Source organism: Chiloscyllium plagiosum, unplaced genomic scaffold (assembly GCF_037043375.1).
Source record: "Chiloscyllium plagiosum isolate Xiang-an unplaced genomic scaffold, Cpla_swu_hap1 HiC_scaffold_9, whole genome shotgun sequence".
Taxonomy (NCBI): domain Eukaryota; kingdom Metazoa; phylum Chordata; class Chondrichthyes; order Orectolobiformes; family Hemiscylliidae; genus Chiloscyllium; species Chiloscyllium plagiosum.
Genome location: NW_028270147.1, coordinates 30,947,914 through 30,974,080, shown reverse-complemented (window position 1 = coordinate 30,974,080; position 26,167 = coordinate 30,947,914). Strand labels below are relative to the sequence as shown.

Below are 26,167 nucleotides of genomic sequence, written 5' to 3'. Positions count from 1 at the left end.
CACTGAAGATGTTACCTAATAAGGTAACGAAACTTCTGGAAATGAACCTTTCAGCTCAGTGAGCAAACCTACATCCAAAACCTCAACCTGAGCAACAAATCTTCTCAAAACTCGCTGAAACATCCTGTTTAGATTTACCCTCTTTATTTCCCTTAGCTGTGCTATTTAATGTTACATTGATTTCACTAATGCAGTGAAATATTTCAAAAGGACTAGATATGCTGAAATGTCTAGAAAAACATACTTTTGAAATATATTGTGTGAACCAAAGATGGCAGCTTTCAACCCTGTCCAAATGATTTGCATTTGACTTTCAAATTATAGATAATTCTACATTGAGAATTTCCCTATAGTAACACAGTATTTTATTTTTGTATTCAATTGGTTGTAGACTACTAGATGTAATTGAGCCTTCATATAAAGACCATTCTTCGAATGCTCAAGAAGAGAGCTTCAGACAACCAGAATTTTACATTCAGCTTGCAGTAATTTGCATGAAGCCTTTACTATGGGAATCACAGTACAAATAACTGCTCAACACAAGTTTAAGAGGACTTCTACTTTTTTCAACTTTGGCAAATCTAAAACTGGATTTCAGTGAAGAAAAACAAAGAATGTGAATCTTTCATAATGCAAATGCATTTTGAATAGGTGTAAAGTTGTGCAAGATTAACACAAATTAATAAGTGGGAGAGCACAAACATGGGATCTATATAAGCTACAGAGGGGTGGTGGTTAGTCACATGTTGTATAAAGAGTTAAAGTCGGTTCTGCTATAACGTGGTAGTTCCAATCTCACGCAATCCTGTGTTAACTCAAATAAACGAAATGCGCATAATAGCAGAACGACCAGTGGTAGAATATGGAATGCATTGCCACAAATATATGCAAAATCAATTATTACAATTCAAGAGGAATTTATCAGATAAACATATGAAGAATAAAAGTAATGAGAAAAACGCAATAATGAATTTTGAGAAGATACGTAGCTCAGGTTGATGTTCTGGATGTAGGTTTGCTCACGGAGCTGGAAGGTTCATTTCCAGAAGTTTCATCACCCTATTAGATAACATCTTCAGTGAGCCTCCAGGCAAAGCATCAACTAGCCACAAAACGACATGACCCTCTCTCACTAGTATCCTTACACACAGATAAGGAAGGACACCACAATGACTGGGACAACACAGCCATCCTAGGACAAGCCAAACAGAGACACGCATGAGAGTTCCAACCGGAACTCTATCAACAAACACATCGAGTTAGATCCCATTTACCACCCCCTGAGAAAAAGAACATGAAATGATATCACCAACCCAAAGAAACCAAACATGTAAATAGAAAGCAGGAATTATCAGCAGTGCTTTGCCCAGAGGCCCACTGAAGATGTTACCTAGTAGGGTGATGAAATGTCTGGAAATTAACCTTCCAGCTCAGCGAGCAAACCTACATCTAAAAATGCATTAAGAATAGACAGTTCTAGAATTATAGAATCCCAACAATATGGAAAGAGGCCATTTGACCCATCGTGTCTGCACTGACCCTCTGAAGATCATCCCAGACAGACCCATCTGCACCCTGTGCCCATATTTCCCTCGCTAACCTACCTAGCCTACATTTTATTGGACACTACAGACAATATAGCATGGCCAATCCACTTAACCTGCATATTAGATTAGATTAGATTAGATTAGATTAGATTAGATTAGATTAGTGGGTGGCACGGTGGCACAGTGGTTAGCACTGCTGCCTCACAGCGCCTGAGACCCGGGTTCAATTCCCGCCTCAGGCGACTGACTGTGTGGAGTTTGCACGTTCTCCCCGTGTCTGCGTGGGTTTCCTCCGGGTGCTCCGGTTTCCTCCCACAGTCCAAAGATGTGCAGGGTCAGGTGAATTGGCCATGCTAAATTGCCCGTAGTGTTAGGTAAGGGGTAAATGTAGGGGTATGGGTGGGTTTCGCTTCAGCGGGTCGGTGTGGACTTGTTGGGCCGAAGGGCCTGTTTCCACACTGTAATGTAATCTAATCTAATCTAATCTAATCTGAGTTCTCATGGAGGATAGAGGCATTAAACAGGAATTCCTGTACTAATATTTCGATGATGTCAAGATAGCTTTTGTTTTCCTCTTCACAGTATAACGCAACATAACACGTTCAGGACGGACAGGCGTGGTAGTATATCGGGTGCAGGTTCCATAATTCGATGTGTTACATTCTTGTTCTCAATCATGTTACTAAGGGACATGTGAAGAATGGGTGGGAGGAAGAAATAATCACTGAATGAATCAACACCAGGCTAGTTCTAGTTTAAGCACTAGAAGTGAAATGAGGGGAAGCATCAATTAGAAAATACTACGCATTTAATATTTCCAATTTGTTTTAATAGTTTCTGTCAAAATCAGTTTAATGGTCAATTAAAGTGATCACATCAAGCATTTTGAGGAGAAAGTGAGGTCTGCAGATGCTGGAGATCAGAGCTGAAAATGTGTTGCTGGAAAAGCGCAGCAGGTCAGGCAGCATCCAGGGAACAGGAGAATCCACGTTTCGGGCATAAGCCCTTCAAGTATTTTGCCAATATATAAAACCTATACATTAGTTGTAGCACTGACCTTGAATTCGAGCTCCATGGCTGAGACTGTCTCTGCTGGTGGAACCTGACCAAGTTTCTGTATGTGGGCAAAGAGATTTCTTGCTGGAACTTCTGTGTTTCCACATGTTGCTGCCTCAAGGAGGGCCTCATGAATGAAGATATACTGATCTTCTGTTTGCACCATGTAATTTCGCTGTGCTCTCATGCAGGTGACATGACCGTAGATATCAACTGTCTTCTCATGTTTGATCCTTTCTAGCATGGCATCGATCACAATAAAGCAGCCAGTTCGACCCACACCAGCACTGCACAGAAGAAAAAGAAATTCATCATGAAATATTAAATCATTTATGGCAAGAATGGTTGACCTAATTCCTTGAAATAGGTTCAACTTCTGAAAACAATTTTAGAAAACTATAACAGTGCTTTAGGTATCTTGGCTCAATGGTAACATTTTAACCCCTGAGAAAGTCAGAGGACTTCGGCACACAATCTAGGCTGATTCTTCAGTCCAGTCATGAGGGAACACTGCAATGTTGTGTGCTTTCAACTGAGATGTTGAATTGGAATCATTTGCTTGTTTGTGTTGGAATTTTCATAAGGCAAGATAACTGTTATTTCAACCAGCATAGCAGAATGGAATTGTGGTAATTTTTCATGGTATGTTTTGTGCAAACTTGTTGTGAATGAATGGCTTTTATAGTGTAGTATAGTGCTTTGCAGACTTCTTCCCACAGTGAGCCCAAATTGGTATGACCCCAGATTGAAAACAAAGAAAGAGTTGGTGAGCAGGGGCCTTACTGAGCAGGTCCCAATTGTTTTGACCATAACTATTTCTGTGTAAGTGCTTGTAATGACTCCCAAATACCAATCACATGTCTGTCCAACAAGCCCCCATCAATAATGTTAAGATAAATGTCTGTTGGTTGAGAGATACCAATAAGCCAGCACACCTAGAAAAATTCACCTGGTCTTGAAATAGTGCCATTAATCTGTTTGAGCAGTCAAAGAGTCCTCAGTTTAATGTCTCATTTGACAGACTTCATCTCCAAAAATACAGCATTCACTCGATATTTGCGCCAGCTAAACATTGTGCTTATGAGGTTGAAGTAGGGCTTGATTCAGAGGGGAAAGGTTTACTAGAGAGTCACACAGGCTTTACACAAACCTCTGATGACAATTCTTTGATTGTACATCAAGTGAGTTGGGAGATCCTGCATATATAGTAAATACAATAATTTATGCCAACTAACATGAAGAAATAGCTGACTACAGGTGGCACAGTAAATGTTACAGGGCCCCTGCAGCATTTCCAATGTCAGGCTGAAGACCTGTGCTCCCGCATTAAGCTAATGCAGAAGCTAATCAAGCTAATGCAGAAGAGTTACGACACTACTATATACCAGAATGTGCAAAACTTCACAGGTTTTATCTTGTCCAGAATCCAACTCAGCCTATTACCAGCCCAGCAACGAAGTTATGCAAGAAATTATCCATGGTGCTAACAATTGTCACTAACTCACCAACAACATGTTCACTAATTCTCAGTTTGGATTCCATCAGAACCACTAAGCTCCGGCCTTGGTTCAAACATAGACAAATACATTTCGCAATTCTAGAAATGAACAATTGACTGTCTCTGACATCAAGTCAGCATTAAAATAAGTGTGGCACCAAGGAGTCCTAATAAAATTGAAGTCAATGGCGATCAGGAGGAAATTCTCGAGCAACTGAACACAGAACTTAACATTGGCAGTAGGACATTCAGCCTGTTGAGTCTGCTGTGTTATTCAATCAGATCATGGTTACCTCAATGCTGTTTTCCTGCATTATATCCTCAACATTGATACTCTGAGTCTCCAGGTAGCTATTGGCTGAACATGCTCAAGGATTGATCTTTCCCAGCCCTTTGGTGCAGAGATTTCCAAAGATTGACCACCCTCTGAATGAAGAAATTCCTCCTCATCTCAATTTTAAATGGTCTATTTCTTATTCAGATTATGTTCCCTGTTTCTCGACTCACAAGCCAGGGAAAACATCCCATTTACATGCACCTTGTCACACCCTTTAAGAATTTTCTAAGTTTCAATAGGATTCCCCATCAGTTTTTGAATACAGGTCCAGTTAACTCAATCTCTGTCAAAGGGGTTAGTCTGGTGGACCTCTAGTGCAATCCCTCAAAAGGCATGTATGTCCTTCCATCGATAAGGGGACCAAACTACTCCGCATTGTGGTCTCGCGCCAACATTTTATATAATTGCAGTAGGTTCATCTTTACTGGAGATTACTTCAACTGAAGTCATACTTGGCATAAAAAATAAGAGGAGAAAGTGAGGTCTGCAGATGCTGGAGATCAGAGCTGGAAATGTGTTGCTGGAAAAGCGCAGCAGGTCAGGCAGCATCCAGGGAACAGGAGAATCGACGTTTCGGGCATAAGCCCTTCTTCAGAATAAGACTTTATCCTGATCGGGACAGCATCTGAAGCACATCCATCTTCAGCATTATTTATAAATTATATCAGAAATGTGACGTCTCAGCCACATTTACGATTTCTCAGGCAACAAAGCAGTCCAAACACCAAGATGTAGGCATAATCAAGCCTGATTAAAATGGAAAATAATATCTCTGTACTGCAAGAATCAGGGGATGCCCATCAGAATGGGAGTCTAATCGTCAGTCCTTGACATCTAACGATATTATTGCCAAAACCCCCAGCTATCAACATTCCTGGGTTACTATTGACCAGAAATTCAAATACATCAGTTGCCTAATTGTCACACCTACGAGATCAGTCAAGAGCCTGGCATACTGTGGCAAACGGTTTACTCTTTGGCAGCACCTCCTGGATTGTTAGGCTGAAAATACCTAATGAGTTCTTTAGTGACTGAACAAAGTGAATACAAGAAGACATGAGCACTTTAATGTGAAGCTTAGTCTACTTATTATATATTAGAGACATACACAAACTAATGAGTGACTCTATTAGCTTAAACTACATAATATACATATATATACAAACAAGTGAAGCTCACATTGCCTTCTATCCATCAGGAATTTTGGTAACAATAGGAATTAGAGCTGTTTGTCAGGTTCCATGGCAACAGTCTCACAAACCCCAGGCTGACGGTGAAAAGTCCTTGGCCCTGGTCTCATAACCTCGATCTGATTAATAACACTATTCTGAATCTAAGATTACATGCTGAATCTCCATTTTGTAATGACTACAGTACTTTTCCACTTCTCAAAAGTAGGTGAAAAATAAGTTCACATGGCCCTTTCTAAACGGCACAAGCGGACAATTCCCACTACCTTTCAAGGTCAGGCAGTATCCCCCAGCCAAAAGAGGCTGTTTTTGCATTAGGCCTGTTTTTCTTGTCCTTTCCTACTTTTCTTCAATTGCTGATTGACATGAGCTATTAACCTTTAACTGTCTGGTTTTGAAGATATTTTTAAGCCCAACATTACACTTCCCAAGCACCATAATATAACAGGCAAGAGCAGAATGGTGCAAAGTATTATTGCTTGGCCACATCACCACTGAAGCAATATTCTGGAATTCCCTGTCTAAGAATATCTTCACATGGAGATTTTAAAAAGGTGGTCCGCTAAAATCTTCCTAAGGAACTACAGGAATGGGTAATTAGTGCCAGTTTTGCAGAATTGCTCATTTTCTTTGAATAAATTTAAAAAATACAAATGTTTGTTTTAATACAGAGACTGTAAGACCCTAAGATATAGGAGCGGAATTAGGACATTCAGCCCATCAATTCTGCATTATTATTGAATAATGATTGTTATACCTATAAAGAGGTCCTCAGATTAACCACCCTCTGGCTGAAGAAGTTCCTCCTCATCTCAGTTCTAAAGGGTTGTTTCTTCACTCTGAGTGAAGGTGACATGGTGGCTCAGTGGTTAGCACTGCCTCAGAACTCCAGGGACCTGGGTTTGTTTCTAGCCTTGGGTGGCTGCCTGTGTGGGTTTCCTCTGGGTGACCTGGTTTGCTCCCACAAATGTATGGGTTAGGTAGATTGGTTGTGGTAAATTGTCCATAATGTCCAGAAAGGTACAGGCTAGATGGATTAGCCATAGTAAATGTGGGGTTAAGGGGATAAGGTAGGTCTCTGGGTGGGTTGTTGTTTGGGGGAGTTGTTGAGGGTGGCCTCCTTCTGATTCTATGAACCTCTGAGGTTGTGCCCTTGAGTCTTAGTCTCCCCTGCTATTAGAAACATCTTCTCGATGTCCACTCTATTCAGGTCTCTCAATATTCTGTAAGTTCCAATCAGATCCTCCCCTCATCCTTTCTAAGCTCCATCAAATAAATATAGACCCAGAGTCCCCAACCACTCCTCGTATGACAAGTCCTTCATCCCTGAGATCATTCTTGTTAACCTCCTGTGGATCCCTTCCAATGCCAGCATGACCTTTCTTAGATTTGGGGCTTAAACTTGTTTAAACTTGCTCACAAGGTTCCAAATGCAGCCTGATGAGAGCCTTAAACAGTCTCATCAGTGCATCCCCTCTCTTGTATTGTAGTATTCTCAACCGACTACTCTGACATTGTGATAGATCACAGTATTTGAGGAGAAATTGACTCAAAATTGAGTCAATTGTTGATATTTCATGTGGCTATTCCGTTGAACAACTTTGAGCTAAATAAATTTTAAAAAACTATAATAATTGAACAGAATAATATAACAAACTTTGTGGTATTTGAGATATATAATTTTGCCAGTTTATCGAGAGTGTCTGTTCATAAGGTGCGAGTTAAAACAAAAGTTCACTATATTTCAATTCCACATACCTGCAGTGAACCACCATAGGACCAGCATCTGGGGGATTGCATGCTTTAACTCTCCTTAGGAATGCCAATATTGGAGTAGGGTATTCTGGAACACCATGGTCTGGCCAAGCCATGAACTGGAACTGACGCACTTCCCGTTTCTCACTCGAGCCATTCTGTTGAGCAAAGTGCATTTATAAGCTGACGTGATTGAAACAGTCTAAAAGCAACTACATTTGGTATAAGGTTACAGATATAACCTTTTCTAGGATTTCTAATGAACACAATCTGACATCTTTCGATAGGTTACATATAAACGTACCTAAAGTCAAAGATAGGATGGGCAGTTTTGGATTGCAAAGATCGAGAGGACTGATAGTTCTGACTGGTTACAAGTTGTTCAGACACCTGGGAGCATAGTTGTCAGCAGCTAGCAGGCCTTTGTCATTGACAAATTGGCATGGACGAGTTGGACAAAGAGTCTGTACATTTCTGTGACTCTATAATCTGTCTTTTCAAAGACCAGTCCACTTTAAGTAGATTAAGCTAATTAATTTGCTACTTTTGCCAGCCGAATCTCTCTTTATATACATTCCCTGGATCCAGTTCATCTCCACTATTACTTGAACAAAACAGCAGAGGAAACAGCACTTAAAATGGGTGTCAGGTAACTTGCTTTTAAAAAAGTGCAGTAAAACGTTAAACAATCTTTAGTTATTCAATCCACAATCAGTCTCATTTTAATCCAATTGAAAGTACAGAAAAATAAAAAGGTACAGTCTTAAAGTAATATATTTGTCAAACATGAATTTCCTTTCATATGACTATGCTGACTCTGGTCATACTTTGATTTTCTAAATGCATTTAAAAAACCCCTTAGTAATAATAACCAGCATTTCTGGGACAAGTGATAAAAGAAACATAGGAAGAGGAATAGTCTATTCAGCCCATTTCAGATCATGGCTGATCAACTCCTCAATGCTATTCTTTCACACTAATTTCATATCCCCTATTGCCATTAATCTCCAGAAATCCAACAGTTTCTGCATTTAACACATTTTCAAAGAATGACATGGAGAATTCCAAAGATTTATGAGCACCTGAGTAAAGAAAATCTCCCTATCTCAATCTTAAATAGCCTGCTCCTTATAATGAGATTGCATGTATTATGTGTTTAGAGTCATCAGCCAGGGAAAACATCCTGTTTTCATCCTGTCCTGCCGTCAAAATAAATTCTCAGCTTCATCTTTCTCTCATTTCTTGTTAGATTTAAACATTCTGGTTCATTCGGAGAATTCTAGAATTAAGCGCATTTTAAAAGCATAACTTGCATTTAAGTAGTACATTTTATGATCTTGTATCATCCCAAAATTTTTACAATGAAATACTTGTGAAATGTAGCCACTACTTTAATGGAGAAAAAACAGACAATTTTCACACAGCAAACAGCAATAAACGGAATGAGCAAATCATCTGTTTTAGATGTCGCTGGAAGGATAAATGTCAAGACACAGGGAAATCCCCTTGCCCTTCTTCAAGGAGTGCTGTGAGGTCTTTTGCACTAATTTGAAAGCATAGATAAGGTTTCACATCTGATTGAAAAAAATGGCATCTTGACAGTGCAGGACAGTTTCAGTACTGAGCAGAAGTGTAGAACTGCAGATTCATACAGCAAAGAAGTTGTTCTTGGTCCACTGAGTCTCTGCTGACCTATATACACTAATCCCACTTTCCAGCACTTTGTCCACAGCCTTGAATATTATGACATTTCAGGTGATCATACATATACTTTATGAGGTTTCCCGTCTCTACTACTCTCCTAGACAGTGCAGTCCAGATTTCTACTCTGGGTGAAAAGAAAATCCTCAAATTACCTACAAACCTCTTGTCGTTCACCGTAAATTAAGCCTTCTCTTTTCTGACCCTTCAACTCAGGGGAACAGCTGCTTTCTATCAATCCTGTCCATCCTCATCAGCTTATACACCTGATCAATTAGGTCCACCCTCAGCCTCCTCTGCTCCAAAGAAAACAGTTCAGGCCTATCCATCCTATTTCTGAACTCATCTTCTGTATGTCATAGCATTCAGGAAGCAGAGCCACATATATGTATTTAAAATGCCATCTTCAAGTGTAGACATTACAGAAATCATCAAGAAAGTTTGGAGACCTCAATAAAAGTGTTGAAGAGACCGAAAGGATTAATATCTCCTTTAAATTTCTATAAGCAGGCTAAAAATACAAAACACAAAGTGATGCCATACCTTATATAGTGCAAATGTTCGTACAGAATAGGTTGCTAGCTCCACCATGTCCAGTAGGGTGACCTGAATCATTCCATATGTTTCCGTGCCGCGGCATGGCCAATATTGATCACATTTCACCTATATTAAAAAAAACACAAGGTCAAGTGTGTTCAAAGCATGGGGATTGTTGTCAGTCATCAACAGATTTTATAAACTATATAGACACATATATGTTAGATAACAATGGTATGGAATTTAAACTTATGACAAATTTAGTAAAGGAATAATGAACCTCCACAGCATACACATAAAAAAATATAATTTTGTTTTCTGGCTGGAGAGGAGTTTGTTCATGCATATCCGATGTAACATGAAAGTCTATGTGTTTGTTAACTGAGACACACAGATAAACAATACAGGACTGCATCTTTGCATCAGCAATTTATTCCCATTTATCCAGAATATATTCAATGCTTTATAGCTGCTCAGAGAGGATTTCAAAAGGTTACTGATATTATTAAGAATTAGACCTGAAAAGGAATACGTTACAATAAAAAGACTGCTAAAGCCAAGATTTGTTGCCTGTCGCTGATTGACCTTGAGGAGATGACATCTTCTTGAAACACTGCAGTCTATCTGATAAAATTGGAGGTGTAGTGGACTGTGAAGAGGGTTACCTCAGAGTACAATGGGATCTTGATCAGATGGGCCAATGAGCGACAGGTGGAGTTTAATTTAATAAATGTAAGGAGCTGCATTTTGGAAAATCAGGGCAGGACTTATACACCGAAAGGTAAGGGCCTGGGGAGCGTTGCTGAACAAAGAGAATTTAGAATGCAGATTCATAGTTCCTTCAAGGTGGAGTTGCAGGTAGATAGGATAGTGAAGAAGGCATTTGGTATGCTTTCCTTTTTTGGTCAGAACATTGAGTATAAGAGTTGGGAGGTCATGTTGCGGCCACTGGTTAGGCCACTGTTGGAATATTGTGTGTAATTCTGTTCTCCCTCCTATATGAAGAATGTTGTGAAACTTGAAACGGTTCAGAAAAGATTTACAAGAATGTTGCCAGGGTTGGAGGGTTTGTGCTATAGGGAGAGGCCAAATAGGCTGGAGTGTTTTCCCTGGAGCGTCAGAGGCTGAGGGGTGACCTTATAGAGGTTTATAAAATTACGAGGGACATGGATAGGGTAAATAGACAAAGTCTTTTCCCAGGGATGGGGGAGTCCAGAACTAGAGGGCATAGGTTTAGGGTGAGAGGGGAAATATTTAAAAAGTGCCTAAGGGGAAACTTTTTCACTCAGAGGATGGTGAGTGCATGGAATGAGCTGCCAGAGGAAGTTGTGGAGGCTGGTACAATTACAACATTTAAAAGGCATCTGGATGAATATATGAATAGGACGGATTTACAGGGATTTGGGCCAAGTGCTGGCAGTGGGACTAGATTAATTCAGGATATCTGGGTGGCATGGACGAGTTGGATTGAAGGTCTGTTTCCATGCTGTACATCTCTATGACTCTTTATTAGTACACTCACAGGACTATAAGGGAGGCAGTCCCAGGACTTTGACCATTGGACAGTGAAGGAAGGGTAATGTATTCTAAGTCAGGATGATTTTACACATTGGAAGGGAATTTACAGGCTACTGGATTCTCTTGCCTGTTGATTTTGTTCTTCTGGGTGGGAGAGGTTGCAGGTTTGGAAGCTGGTGTCAAAGGGGCTTTGGTGACATACTGTTGTGCATCATGTAGATGGTACACAATGTAGTTGGCTGAGTAGTAAAAGGTGGTAAATGAGGTGCCAAGATAATGAGTTGCTTTTTCTTGGATGGCAAGTTGATTCTTGATGGAGCAGTACAGTCAACATCAGCAAAGTAGAGAGTATTCCATCACACTCCTGACTTTTATTTTGTAGATTATGGCAAGGCTCATTTAGAGGCAAAACACTGCAGATGCTGGAATCTAAAGTAGAAAGACAAGAGGCTGGAAGAACATAGCTAGCCAAGCAGTATCAGGAGATGGAAAAGTGAAAGTTTCGGGTAACATCCTTCTTCAGTTCTGTCTACTACAGTAAGGCTCTGGCTGTCAGGCAAGTTACTTACTTGAGATCACCCAAGCTCTGACCAGCTCAGTACTGATATGGCTGATCCCATTAAGATTCTTGTCAATAGCGAGACACATGTTGATGGCAGGAGATTCCACAATGTTAATCTTATTGGGTCTCAGGGTGAGATGGTTAGATACTTTTTTGGTGGAGATTGTTATTACCTGGCACTTAAATGGTATACAAATTATTGCCACTCATCAGTCCAAATCTGAATGCTGTCCTGGTCATGTTGTAAATGGGACGAGAGGAAGCATAAAAGGAACTGAACCTTCTCTAATCTCCTTTTCTAATGGTAATTGATGAAGCAGTTCAAAGCAATTATATCTAGAACTCTGCTACTGCCCAGCAGGGGCTGTTGTACATTAGTAGTGTTCCTACGTCTGAGAGAAGAGGCCTGGGTTCAAGTCCCACCTGAACAAACTGATTAAAAATACTGCCAGTGTCCTGCAGCAATCTCCTGGGACTGAGATGACTGATCTCGACCGCAATCATCTTCCTTTGTGCATTGCAATGGCTCCAGCCAAAGGAGTTTTCTGTCCTTTTCCCAATGACTGCAGTTTTTATGAGGACTCCATCGACGCACTCAATGAAATCCTCCATAGCTGTCAAGGGCAGTCACTCTCGCCTCACCTCTGGACTCTGGCTCTCTTGACAAAGACTATAATAAGGTTAGGAGCTCAGTGATCATGGTCAAACTCAATTGTACATTGGTGAGCAAGTTACAGATGAGTAATTGCCATTGGCCACTTTATTCACAATGAAAGTAGACTATAGTATGATAATTAGTGAGATTGGATTTCTCCTATTTTTCCAGTGACATTACAAACTTTTCCAGTTTATTGAACATATACCAGAGGTGAGCTGTCATAGCTTGGCATAATTGTGGCTAGTTCTGGAGCATACGTCTTTAGCACTGCAGCCAGGATGTTGATGAGTCCATGTCCTTTACTGTATCCAACGTACACAGTGTTTACTTGGTATGACTTGGAATGCGAGTGTGATGCTGGAAAAGGACAGCAGGTCAGGCAGCATCTGAGGAGCAGGAGAATCGACGTTTCAGGCATAAGCCCTTCAACAGGAAAGGCTTATGCCCGAAATGTCGATTGTCCTGCTCCTCGGATGCTGCCTGACCTGCTGTCCTTTTCTACCACCCACACTCTTGACTCTGATCTCCAGCATCTGTAGTCTCCACTTTCTCCGAGGTGACTTGGAATGCATGAAGTACAAAAATCACTGCTGACATTGCTACTTAAAAATTGTCAAAGTGACTTAGTGAATTCACCTTCAATATGGCAGCCCCTACATTTGTAAATCATGCTGCTGCCAGATATTTGCAAATTGAATCAACTACCCAAATACTGACATTTGGTAAATTTATTAATTGGCACAACAATAAACTTTTATGAAGATTTTTATGTAGGATTTGCTTTGAGCATTACATGAAGAATATTTTGCAGCATTTATTCCACTTCTTCATGAAATCTAGTGAGCGCAATTAACGTGCAACAATTACATTTTTATGCATTTTCAATAGCATCAGAAAATATGACTTCTTCCATTTTGATTCAAGAGATTTAAAGTTGAATATCAGGGAACAAACAAACACAGGCAGGAAATGTTTCCTAATGCAAGGCAAGCCTTTATATTTAACATCAATAATTAAGTCTTTGTCAACTTCACTTGTGATCGTGTGCATTTCCAAAACACATTGCATCATCACAGTAATCATGATGATACTCAAATTATTAAGCAACCAAGCAGTGTGATGCATTCAACTGTATTTGGACAAATCCTGCATAAATGACTACAAGAGAGTGTCACAACCTACAGTGACAGAACATTTTCCACAAAACGTGAACTGCACACAAATAGACAACTTTACTCCCAGTGAAATAATTCCAGCCTGAAGAAAGCAAGAGAGTATTTTAAAGATAAAACAGGAATCTGAAGAGATCTGTGAGATTTAAGGTTTGAGTGTGTTCTGAAGATATGACTTTATTGATCTGACGGAGCAGCAAGACTGAGTTGAATGAGTATGAACTGGGTTGAATTGGGCCATAAGTTTAGGATGAGTATCACAAACGGCTTCATGTTCAATAAAGTGTTAAAATCCAATAGGCTCTGGAGCTTTCTGAAAGGGGGTAAATCTGAACTAACATGAATAATTGTAACGACATTGACACAACAGAATTATGAATAGAGCCAATCTACAAGATATCAATAAAATTTTATACATTCAGCATTGGAAAAATATCACATGGCAACAAAGGCTCAAAAAAAGAGGTTCTATTATCAGAACTTTGCAATTCTGCTGCCTCCCAGAAAATAGAAACCAGGATGATTTCAACAAATGGTTTCGTGCGAGGGAAATCGGGTCTCACAAACTTGATTGAGTTTTTTGAGGAAGTAACCAAAAAGATTAATGAGGGCAGAGCAGTAAACATTATTTGGATTTTAGTAAAGCCTTTGATAAGGTGCTGCAACGATAGACTGATTAGTAAAGTTGAATCACATGGAATTCAGGGTGAGCTTGCCAAATGCATACAAAATTGGCTTTCGGATAGGAGACAGAGGGTGCTGGTGGAGGACTGTTTTTCAAACTGGACACCTGTGAACAGTGGTGTTCCATGGGGATTGGTATTTGGTGCACTTTTGTTTGTCATTTATATCAATGATTTGGAATCAAATATAAGAGGCATGATTAGTGTGTTTGCGGATGACACTAAAATTGGTGGTATAATAGGCAATGAAGAAGGTTATCTAAGATTACAAAGGGATCTTGATCAACTGGGTCAGTGGGCTGAGGGGTGGCAGATGGAGTTTAATTTGGATAAATGTGAGGTATTCCATTTTGGTATTACAAACAAGGATATGACTTATATAATTAATGGTAGAGTCCTGGGTACTGTTGTAGAACTTAGAGACCCAGAGCTTCGTGTACATAACTCTTTGAAATTTGTGTCACAGGTAAATAAGGTAGTTTAGCACACTTCATTGCTCAGACTTTTGAGTATAGGAATTGGTACATTATGTTGAGGTTGTACAGGATGTTGGTGATGCCTCTTCTGGAATACTTTGTGCAATTCTAGTCACCCTGTTATAGGATGATATTATTAAACTGGAGAGGGTGCAGAAAATATTTACCAGAATGTTGTTGGGACTGGAGGGTTTGAGTAATACAGATGGGCTGGAATTTTTTTCACGAGAGCATCGGAGATTGTGGAGAGACCTTAGACAGTTATGAAATCATGAGTGACATAGATAAGGTGAATAGTAAAGGTCTTTTCCCGTGGATGGGAGAGTTCAAACTAGGGAGCATATTTTTAAGCTTAGACGAGAAAGATTTAAAAAGAATGGGAGCAATGATTTTTTTACACAGAAAGTGGTTCATGTGTGGAATGCACTGACGGAGGAAGTGGTGGATGCAGGTACAGTTAAAAGACAATTGGATAAGCACATGAATAGGAAAGGTTTGGAGGGATATGAGTCAAATGCAGGCAGATGGGATGAGTTTAGTTTGGGAAAGTGGTTGGCATGGACTAGTTGGACCAAAGGGTCGGTTTCCATGCTGTACAACTGAGGAGAAAGTGAGGTCTGCAGATGCTGGAGATCAGAGCTGAAATGTGTTGCTGGAACAGCACAGCAGGTCAGGCAGCATCCAGGGAACAGGAGAATCGACGTTTCTCCTGTTCTCTGGATGCTGCCTGACCTGCTGCGCTGTTCCAGCAACACATTTCAGCAATGCTGTACAACTGAATGAGTTTATAAAAATCATATCAAAATAGACAAGCGATAAGTGAATAGCTCTTGCAGATTTTCTGTATTTGAAAATTACATAGGTAAGAAAGGTAAGATTGCCAGTCACTAGACCAGAAGGCTGCCCTCTCATTAGAAAGAGACAAATCTAATCTAATCTAATTGGTGGTGGTTCAACCTGAGGGTCACCACTCCTCAGGTAAGGCGAGTGGTTGAGTAGGAGCCCTTCATGGTAATGTTAGCTGGTGCAGGAATTCAATTCATACTCTTGGCATAATTCTACTTTGCAAACCAGTCATCACACAGCATTGTAATTCTAAACACAAACATTAAGCTTTCTAAAGATACTGTACTCAATAGTCTTAGGCTACAAGCAAACATTTCTGGGAAACCCAAGTCACTGAGATCAGGGCTTCCAATTTTGGTGGCTAGGACACTAAGTGAGGTCCTAAGCTACAGGCGAGTAAAGGCTGCCACGGAGGCTACCTTGTTGGACCTCATCCCCAATCAAAAGGTCTTCTCTCTCCCCACTTCCTGTTTTAGCAGGTTTTCTCCCCTTCCCACTCACCCCTATTATCTGTCAAGACTATCATACTTCTTTCCCAATGAAATGCCAACCTGCAATTCCAGTTTATTCCTGGCAAGCTGAAAATGTACCTCAAAATATGGAGAGGAAAAGAGGACACTCTAATTATATTTGTTTCTCAATGATCAAACAGAAAGTCATGATGTTATAAAATCAAGTTGTTTTAAAAAGAGAATTTGGACTTATGTTGTCAGTGCTAATGATAATTGAACTAATTTTACTGGTATTTCAGTAAATTGCATTTTAATAGTTGTAGAAGTGTTTCAAACAGAGAAAGTACTTCATAATTAGATTGCTTCATAGCTCTACAGTGCTGCAGATCACGTATAAGCAGATGGCTCAGATTTGATAGGTAAGCAAAAATTATTTTCTCAGAGGAACAGCAATCCTCAAAGCATCAAACCATGTTTAAATAAATAAACAGAAAACACTTCAAATCATTTAAGAGTTGACTCCAAAAATAAGTCTGTCTAAAAGACTACCACTTGGAGATCTGTAAGGCACAGTGCTCATTTCCAAAGTGAAACACTTTAATCACTACGAACAGCAACTCATTATTTCGGAGAAATCTCACAGTGGAAAGAAAAAATTGTATTTTAACAATTGATTTGAGGTGAGAACACTAAGTTATATCAATTTGGTTAATCCATACATATTTAATAAGCTCAGCCAAAAATGTTAGAAGTATTTGCGACTATAGATCAGCCAAGTTTGAGCCAGAGGTGAATCTTGGCTGGACTATTTTTTGTCACCTGTTCCAAATTGAGCAAGGAAAGCTCAGTTACATTGCAGTTGCTCTGGAGTCAAGCAGGAAACAAATCAGTCAAACTGTGATTATCTTTATCAGGGCATATTATAGTGGTTAGATTTCTGGTGACCTGGAAATTGAAGGATCACTTAGTGAAGCCAGAAAAATAGTCTGTCAATAATGTTAGCTTCTGTCTTGACACTCGAAATTAAGATAGATTTAGATATGTGGGGATGTGTTTCAAAATGCTGAGAAAGCAGTGTCGGATTCCTGAAAGGCAATAGTCCAATTGCTCTTTAAACTTTCTTGGAGCACCTGGTGATACTGCATATTCCAGCTAAAGGAAGTGACTTGGATAGCTAGTAATTATTTGCAAAACATTTGACGTGCTTCAGTAAGAGACAATTCATGGCTGCCATTGAGGGTTAAAATGAGCAATTTTGGTAAAGTGGGGTGGTGCAGTAACATCCAAATTTGTGCAACCTACACCTTAACACCTCTGTTGAAATGTCCACCTGAAAGAAATAAGGTGCCATTGACTTAAAAGGAGAGATTGTAGGAGAATGGCTTTGAATTAAAGGTGTATTAAATTGATTCTCCCAGCTATTAATTCTCCCACAGGCTGACATTCACAAGAGATCAATTGTGTTCGGGGATTCTGTAGTCTGAGGCGTTTTTGTGGCCAGCATAGAAAAATCAGAATGGTGTGTTGATTCCCTGGTGCCAGGATCAAGGATCGTGCAGAGAGGGTGCAGAATGTTCTCACGGGGGAAAGGGGCCAGCAAGAGATCATTGTCCACATTGGAACCAATGATATAGGAAGGGAAAAGGTTGAGATTCTGAAGGGAGATTACAGAGAGTTATGAAGAAATTTAAAAAGGAGGTCCTCAAGAGTAGTAATAATTGGATTACTCCCAGTGCTAGTGAGGGCAGGAATAGGAGGTTAGAGCAGATGAATGCATGGCTGAGGAGCTGGTGTATGAGAGAAGGATTCACATTTTTGGATCATTGGAATCTCTTTTGGGGTAGAAGTGACCTGTACAAGAAGGACGGATTGCACCTAAATTGGAAGGGGACTAATATACTGGCAGGGAAATTTGCTAGAACTGCTCGGGAGGATTTAAACTAGTATGGTGGAGAGGTGGGACCCAGGGAGATAGTGAGGAAAGAGATCAATCTGAGACTGGTACAGTTGAGAACAGAAGTGAGTCAAACAGTCAGGACAGGTAGGGACAAGGTAGGACTAATAAATTAAACTGCATTTATTTCAATGCAAGGGGCCTAACAGGGAAGGCAGATGAACTCAGGGCATGGTTAGGAACATGGGACTGGGATATCAAGGCAATTACAGAAACATGGCTCAGGGATGGGCAGGACTGGCAGCTTAATGTTCCAGGATACAAATGCTACAGGAAGGATAGAAAGGGAGGCAAGAGAGGAGGAGGAGTGGCATTTTTGACAAGGGATAGCATTACAGCTGTGCTGAGGGAGGATATTCCTGGAAATACATCCAGGAAAGTTATTTGGGTGGAACTGAGAAATAAGAAAGGAATGATAGCCTTATTGGGATTGTATTATAGACCCACTAATAGTCAGAGGGAAATTGAGAAACAAACTTGTAAGGAGATCTCAGCTATCTGTAAAAATAGGGTAGTTATGGTAGGTGATTTTAACTTTCCAAACATCGACTGGGACTGCCACAGTGTTCAAGGTTTAGATGGAGAGGAATTTGTTAAGTGCGTACAAGACAATTTTCTGATTCAATATGAGGATGTACCTACTAGAGAAGGTGCAAAACTTGACCTACTCTTCGGAAATAAGGCAGGGCAGGTGACTGAGGTGTCAGTCGGGGAGCACTTTGGGGCCAGTGACCATAATTCTATTCATTTTAAAATAGTGATGGAAAAGGATAGGCCAGATCTAAAAGTTGAAGTTCTAAATTGGAGAAAGGCCAATTTTGACTGTATTAGGCAAGAACTTTCGAAAGCTGATTGACGTTCGCAGGTAAAGGGACGGCTGGAAAATGGGAAGCCTTCAGATGTGAGATAACAAGAATCCAGAGAAAGTATATTCCTGTCAGGGTGAAAGGGAAGGCTGGTAGGTATAGGGAATGCTGGATGATGAAACAAATTGAGGGTTTGGTTAAGAAAAAGAAGGAAGCATATGCCAGGTATAGACAGGAGAGATCAAGTGAATCCTTAGAAGAGTATAAAGGAAGTTGGAGTATACTTAAGAGGGAAATCAGGAGGGCAAAAAGGGGACATGAGACAGCTTTGACAAATAGAATTAAGGGGAATACAAAGGGTTTTTACAAATATATTAAGGACAAAGGGTAACTAGGGAGAGAATAGGGCCCCTCAAAGATCAGCAAGGCGGTCTTTGTGTGGAGCCACAGAAAATGGGGGAGATAATAAATGAATACTTGCATTTATGAATATCAGTATTTGCATCAGAAGTACTGGATGTCTTGAAATGGTTAAAGGTGGATACATCCCCAGGACCTGATCAGGTGTACCTGAGAACTCTGTGGGAAGCTAGAGAAGTGATTGCTGGGCCTCTTGCTGAGATATTTGTATCATCGATAGTCACAGGTGAGGTGCCGGAAGACTGGAGGTTCGCAAACGTGGTGCCACTGTTTAAGAAGGGCGGTAAAGACAAGCCAGGGAACTGTAGACCGGTGAGCCTGACATCAGTGGTGGGCAACTTGATGGAGGGAATCCTGAGGGACAGGAAAGACAAGGACTGTATTTGGAAAGACAAGGACTGATTGGGGATAGTCAACATGGCTTTGTGCGTGGGAAATCATGTCTCTCAAACTTGATTGAGTTTTTTGAGAAGTAACAAAGAAGATTGATGAGGGCAGAGTGGTAGATGGGATCTATATTGACTTCAGTAAGGCGTTCGATAAGGTTCCCAATGGGAGACTGATTAGCAAGGTTAGATCTCATGGAATACAGGGAGAACTAGCCATTTGGATACAGAACTGGCTCAAAGGTAGAAGACAGAGGGTGGTGGTGGAGGGTTGTTTTTCAGACTGGAGGCCTGTGACCAGTGGAGTGACACAAGGATCGGTGCTGGGTCCTCTACTTTTTGTCATTTACATAAATGTTTGGTATGCGAGCATAAGAGGTACAGTTAGTAAGTTTGCAGATGACACCAAAATTGGAGGTGGAGTGGACAGCGAAGAGGGTTACCGCAGATTACAACAAGATCTGGACCAGATGGGGCAATGGGCTGAGAAGTGGCAGATGGAGTTTAATTCAGATAAATGCGAGGTGATGCATTTTGGGAAAGCAAATCTGAGCAGGACTTATACACTTAATGGTAAGGTCCTAGGGAGTGTTGCTGAACAAAGAGACCTTGGAGTGCAGGTTCATAGCTCCTTGAAAGTGGAGTCGCAGGTAGATAGGATAGTGAAGAAGGCATTTGGTATGCTTTCCATTATTGGTCAGAGTATTGAGTATAGGGGTTGGGAGGTCATGTTGCGGCTGTACAGGACATCGGTTAGGCCACTGTTGGAATATTGCATGCAATTCTGGTCTTCCTGCTATCGGAAAGATGTTGTGAAACTTGAAAGGGTTCAGAAAAGATTTACAAAGATGTTGCCAGGGTTGGAGGATCTGAGCTACAGGGACAGTCTGAACAGGCAGGGGTTGTTTTCCTTGGAGCGTCGGAGGCCGAGGGGTGAACTTATAGAGGTTTACAAAATTATGAGGGGCATGGATAGGATAAATAGACAAAGTCTCTTCCCTGGGGTCGGGGAGTCCAGAACTAGAGGGCATAGGTTTAGGGTGAAAGGGGAAAGATATAAAAGAGACCTAAGGGGCAACTTTTTCACGCAGAGGGTGGTACGTGTATGGAATGAGCTGCCAAAGGATGTGGTGGAGGCTGGTACAATTGCAACATTTAAAAGGCATTTGGATGGGTATATGAATAGGAAGGATTTGGAGGGATATGGGCCGGGTGCTGGCAGGTGGGACTAGATTGGGTTGGGATATCTGGTCGGCATGGACAGGTTGGACCAAAGGGTCTGTTTCCATGCTGTACATCTCTATGACTACTCTGTCTGCCCAACTGCTGTTCTCTTCTTCAGGCTCCATTTCCACCTATCCTTTACTCCTCCCCCCCCAACCCATCTACAGCACGCATACCCAACATTTCCTAGCTAAAATCAATTCTAAAGACGAATCACTGGATCCAGGGGTCACTTAACCACTGCTTTCTCTCCACAGATATTGCCTGACCTGCTGAGTTTGTACAGCAATTTCTGTTTTTGTTTCTAATTTCCAGCAAGTGCAGAAGTTTTTATGCATTACATTTTAATTAAATAGATAGTTTACTGCTAAAGAAAATTGATGTTGCTCTAAAATAGACTAGATAACTTTATCAGAAGCAGTATGCATTGTTTGTTACGAGGTCAGCCAAGTAGGTGTCATAGGTGTTCCCTGATTGGGGCTGTTAATCTGGTCCAATCAGGGAGTCCTAGCTGACAGATATAAACAGGAGTCTTAACCGGAAGGTGGGTAGGGGCGGGCTGCCTTAGAGCGGTCGGAAGGTGGGAGGGGCGGGGGCTTGCTGGGTCTGTATTGTCTGCACTTTTGTATGTAACGGTATTGTCTAATGTATAAATGTCATTGTCACTGTCTTGTCACACGTGGAACTGGGATTTGAGGTTTGTCCTCCTCTCCCTGTAAAATGGTTGAACGGTAGGGTTCGGGGCCTAGCTTTGCTGCTCCCCTCCCTTGTAAAACTGCTGTCTTTTGTGTACAGCTGTCAATGTTTTTTTGTAAACTGTTTTGTAATTTGTTTAATAAAATAATATAAACAGGAGTCTTCCCCTCCAACTCTATTTTGATTTAGTCCCTACCCTCCCCTTCACTGTTTGATCACACAGCACTGCTCTTTGATGTGAAGGGCAGTGCTTGTCACTGGCCACTCGGGTGTTTTCCTATCTTCCTGGTGGTGGAAATTGAATAAAGATTCATGCACCTTGTGTCTCTCACTGTGTCTCACACCTACACACACACACTATGGGTGCTGGGGAAAAAATAAGCACTACCGCAGTTAGGCGGTAGTGTGGGGGTTAATAAAAAAAAAAAAATAAACAGGAGTCTCAAGAGGTTCTGTCCACTCTGAGAGCTGGCTCTGAAGAAGTTGGATCAGTGACTCGGACTCTCCATATGTAAATAGAGAGTGACTTAGTGACAGGATACTGGCTATTGTGGAGTTATTTCACAGAACATTTCAGTGAAAAAATTGTCATCATCTTTTGAAATCACATACAAACTCCTCCTGAGATCCCCAGCTTCAAATTCAACCAACTTGACTAATTCCATTTAATATCAAGAAACAGCTGAAGACACTGGATACTGCAAAAGCTTTGAGAACTGGCAACATTCCAACAATATTACTGAAGACTTATGTTCCCAAGTTAGACGTGGTCCTATCCAAACTCTTCCAGCACAGTTACGTTACTGACATCTACATGGCAAGGTAGAAAACTGTGCAGGTGTGCCCTGTCCATAAAATGCAGAACAAATCCAATCTAACTAATTATTGCCCCATTAGTCTACTTTCAATCATCATCAAAGTGATGGAAGGGGTCTGTTGGCAGTGCTTTATAAGCTTGAAAAGCATAACCTGCTCACTGATTCTAATTTTAGACTCTGAAGGCCATTCAGCTCCTGATCTCATTACAACCTTGGTCCAAATTTGAACAAAATAGTTGAACGCCAGCAATGAGGTTAAAGTGATTGCCCTTGACATCAATACAGCATTTGGTAATTATGGAATCAAGAAGATCAAGCAAAATTGGTAGTCAATGAGAATCAAGGTAGAAGTTCTCCTTTGGGTGGAGTCATACTTAACGGAAACAAAGTGGCTGTGCTTGTTGGAGATTAATCGTGTCATTCCAGGATTTAACTGCTGGAGTTCCTCAGGGTAGTGACCTAGAACCCACCACTTTCAGCTGTGTCATCAATGGCCTTCCCTCCATCATAAGGTATGAAATGGGGATGCTCACAGAAGATTGAACAATGTTCAGCACAATTTGCAATGCTTCTGATACTGAAGTATCAATGTCCATATGCAGCAAGACCTGGATAAAATTTAGGCCTAGGCAGCTACATGACATGTAATATTCATGCCTTACTAGTGTCAAACAATGACCACCTCCATCAAGAGAGAATCTAACCCAAATTATCATTGACAATTAATGGCATTAACATTGCTGAATCTTCTATCACCAATATTCTTTGGTTACAGTTGACCAGAAACTGAAGTAGACCAGCTACATAAATACTGTGGCGACAAAATAAGTTTGAAGACTAGGACCTGAGATGAGAACCTCATCTTGTCTCCCCAACCCATCAATCATCTACAAGGCATAAGTCAAGAGGATAGTTGAATGCTCCTCACCTTCCTGGATTAGTGCAACTCCAACAACACTCACGAAGTGCAACACCATTCAGAACAAAGCAGTTTACTTGAATGGTACCTCATCTACCTTTAACATTCACTTCTTTTATCACCAATGTTCAGTAACAGCACTGTGTACTATATACAGGATGCACTCCAGCAACTCACCACTTCTTCTCAACAGCAACTTATCAAAGGCAGCAGATGCCTTGGAATACCCCACCTTCAAGTTCCTCTCCACAAGCACATCCCATGAAGACTCAGAATGTGCCAGACAACGATTGTCTCCAATAAGAGACAATCTAATCACTGCCCCTTAATATTCAATGGTGTTACCATCACTGAATCCCCCACTATCAACATTCCTGGGGTCACCATGGACCAGAAACTTAACTGGACATGCCACATAAACAGGTGTCTATGACAGCAGGTCAAAAGTTAGGATTACTGTGGCGGGAAAGTCACCTTCTGACTCCCCAAAGCCTGTCCACCATCTGCAAGGCACAAGTCAGGTGATGGAATACTCCCCACTTGCCTGAATGGTCCAACACTCAAGAAGCTTGACACCATGCAAAACAAAGCATCCTACTTGATTGGCACTACATCCATGCATTCCACTCCCTGCACCACTGATGCTCAGCAGCAGCAGAGTACAAAATGCACTGCAGAAATTCACCAAAGAGCCTTGGACAGCGCCTTTCAAACCCATGACCACTTCCATCTAGAAGGACAAGGGCAACAGATGAAGATCACCAACAGTAAGTTCCCTTCAAAGCCTCTAACCATCCTGACTTGGAAATATATCACCGTCTGTTCACTGTCGCTGGGTCAAAATCCTGGAATTCCTTCCCTAAGGCATTGTGGTCATGCTACAGCATATGGACTGCAGCAATTTAAGAAGGCAGCTTACCACCACCTTCTCAAGAGCAGCTAGGGATAGGCAGTAAGTGCTGGCCAGCCAGCGATTCCAATATGACATGACTGAAAATAAAAAAAAACTGCTTTTCCTTAATTGTCTTTGGGTCAAAATCCTACACCTTCCTTACTAACAACACTTTAGGTATCCTTACATCTCGGGACTGCTATGATTCAAGAAGACAGTTCATCACCATCTTTCCAAGGGCAATTAGAAATGGACAATATATGTTTGCCTAGTCAATGATGCCCACATCCCATTAGTAAGTAAAAAAAAAAGCTTTGTAGAAACATTGGATTGCAAGACCGTTTTGAAGTTATCTTCCAGTCATGCAGCAGCATGGTGGCTTGGTGGTTAGCACTGCTGCCTTACAGCACGAGGGACCTAGGTTCAATTCCAACCTCGGATGACTGTCTGTGTGGAGTTTGCACATTCACCCCATGTCTGTGTGGGTTTCCTCCGGGTGCTCCGGTTTCCTCCCACAGTCCAAAGATGTGCTTGCCAGGTGAATTGGCCATGTTAAATTGCTCATAGTGTTAGTCAGGGGTAAATATAAGGTAGGGGAATGGGTCTGGGCAGATTACTCTTCAGATGGCTGATGTGGACTTCTTGGGCCGAAGGGCCTGTTTCCATACTGTAAAGAATCTGATCTTAAAAAAAAATCATTAGCTGTGAGTATATCAACTCTAAGGTTTTAAAACCTTAAATCTATTTGCAAACCTCTGCTGAATTTGTTTTATTAACATTGAAAATATCTTGTAATGTGGTAACCCGATCACCACAAGTGTGGCAAGCACCAAAATCCTATTCATGATATTGACTTAGAGTTACCCAACAAGTCCCTGGTCCCTTTCGCTGGTCTCCCTCCAGTCCTCTCCACCTTAAACTGCCATCTGCTAATTCTTTATCTTTCCATCACAGCCATCTTACCCTCTGTATTTTTCTTTGTCTTTTTTTTCACAATTTCATTTTCCACCCCTCATCTGCCACAGAGTTTGACATCTAGCATAATGGCTCACCTTCAGCGGTTTCCCATCACTAAGCCAAAATCAAGGCATTCCCTAAATAGGAGCCATTATGGGTCAGGAAACACAAAGGTGAGAGATGAATGTTGCTTGGTGGAACTTAAGATAGGAACAGCAGAATTTTGAAGGGCCTTAAGCTGACGCGAGGTGGATCAGCAAGAAGAGTGTTGAAATAGAGAGTGTGGTGCTGGACAAGCACATCAGGTCAGGCAGCATCTGCGGAGTAGGAGAATCGATGTTTTGGGATAAAGCCCTTCTTGCCCGAAACATCGATTCTCCTGCTCCTTGGATGCTGCCTGACCGGTTGTGCTTTTCTAGCACCACACTCTCGACTCTGATCTCCAGCATCTGCAGTCCTCATTTTCTCATAGAGTGTTGGGATAGTCAAGTCTTGGGGTCGCAAAGGCATGATGGTATTCAATAATAACTGAGCTGAGGCATTGATGAAGTTCTTCATGGAAATAGAAATGATCTTGATGACAGAACCAGAAGTCACCCGAACAGTTAGCCGGAGGAAATTTCTGCAAATCCCATTTTTGATTGTGGTTTAGCAGCCTGTCAGTGATGGACTTGAAAGATGATGGAGGAGTTGAGAGAGGCAGAGGTGAAGGAGAGCTGAAGGCTATCAGCAAATACATGGACTTTGGTGCTGTGTCTTCAGTTTAATTCATTGAAGGACAGTATATAGATGAGATAAAGGAAGGCTGAAGAAGTCAAATTAAGATTCTTAGGGAACACCAGAGGTAGTGGAGCTATTGCAGTAAGAAATACCATTGCAGGTAGTTCTCTGGCTAATACTAGATAGATTGGAATAGATCCAGGTGAGTGGAGGCTCCATGCAGCTACATGACAGTATGAGGCTCTGGAGAAGGTTGCTATGGTGAGCCATATCAACGACTGCAGAAAGCAGCAGAAAATCAAGGTGGGATAGATTACCACAGTCACATAAGATGTCACTTATGAATTTGTTAACATAAAGTTTTGTACTGTGGCAGAAATGGAGACC

General features: G+C 41.1%; 1 protein-coding gene across 17 annotated transcripts in view; it reads right to left on the bottom strand.

Annotated features, from left to right (window-relative positions):
* LOC122554240 (receptor-type tyrosine-protein phosphatase F-like) overlaps positions 1-26,167 on the bottom strand; it is a 469,298-nt gene that overhangs the window by 32,014 nt on the left and 411,117 nt on the right. For all 17 annotated transcript variants that reach the window (XM_087990512.1, XM_087990511.1, XM_087990513.1 and 14 more), the window contains 3 exons: positions 9,628-9,747; positions 7,387-7,541; positions 2,605-2,890 (listed from right to left, as the gene is read on the bottom strand). In XM_087990512.1, the coding sequence (XP_087846638.1) occupies positions 2,605-2,890; positions 7,387-7,541; positions 9,628-9,747 (561 nt within the window). The remainder of the gene's footprint in view (positions 1-2,604; positions 2,891-7,386; positions 7,542-9,627; positions 9,748-26,167) is intronic.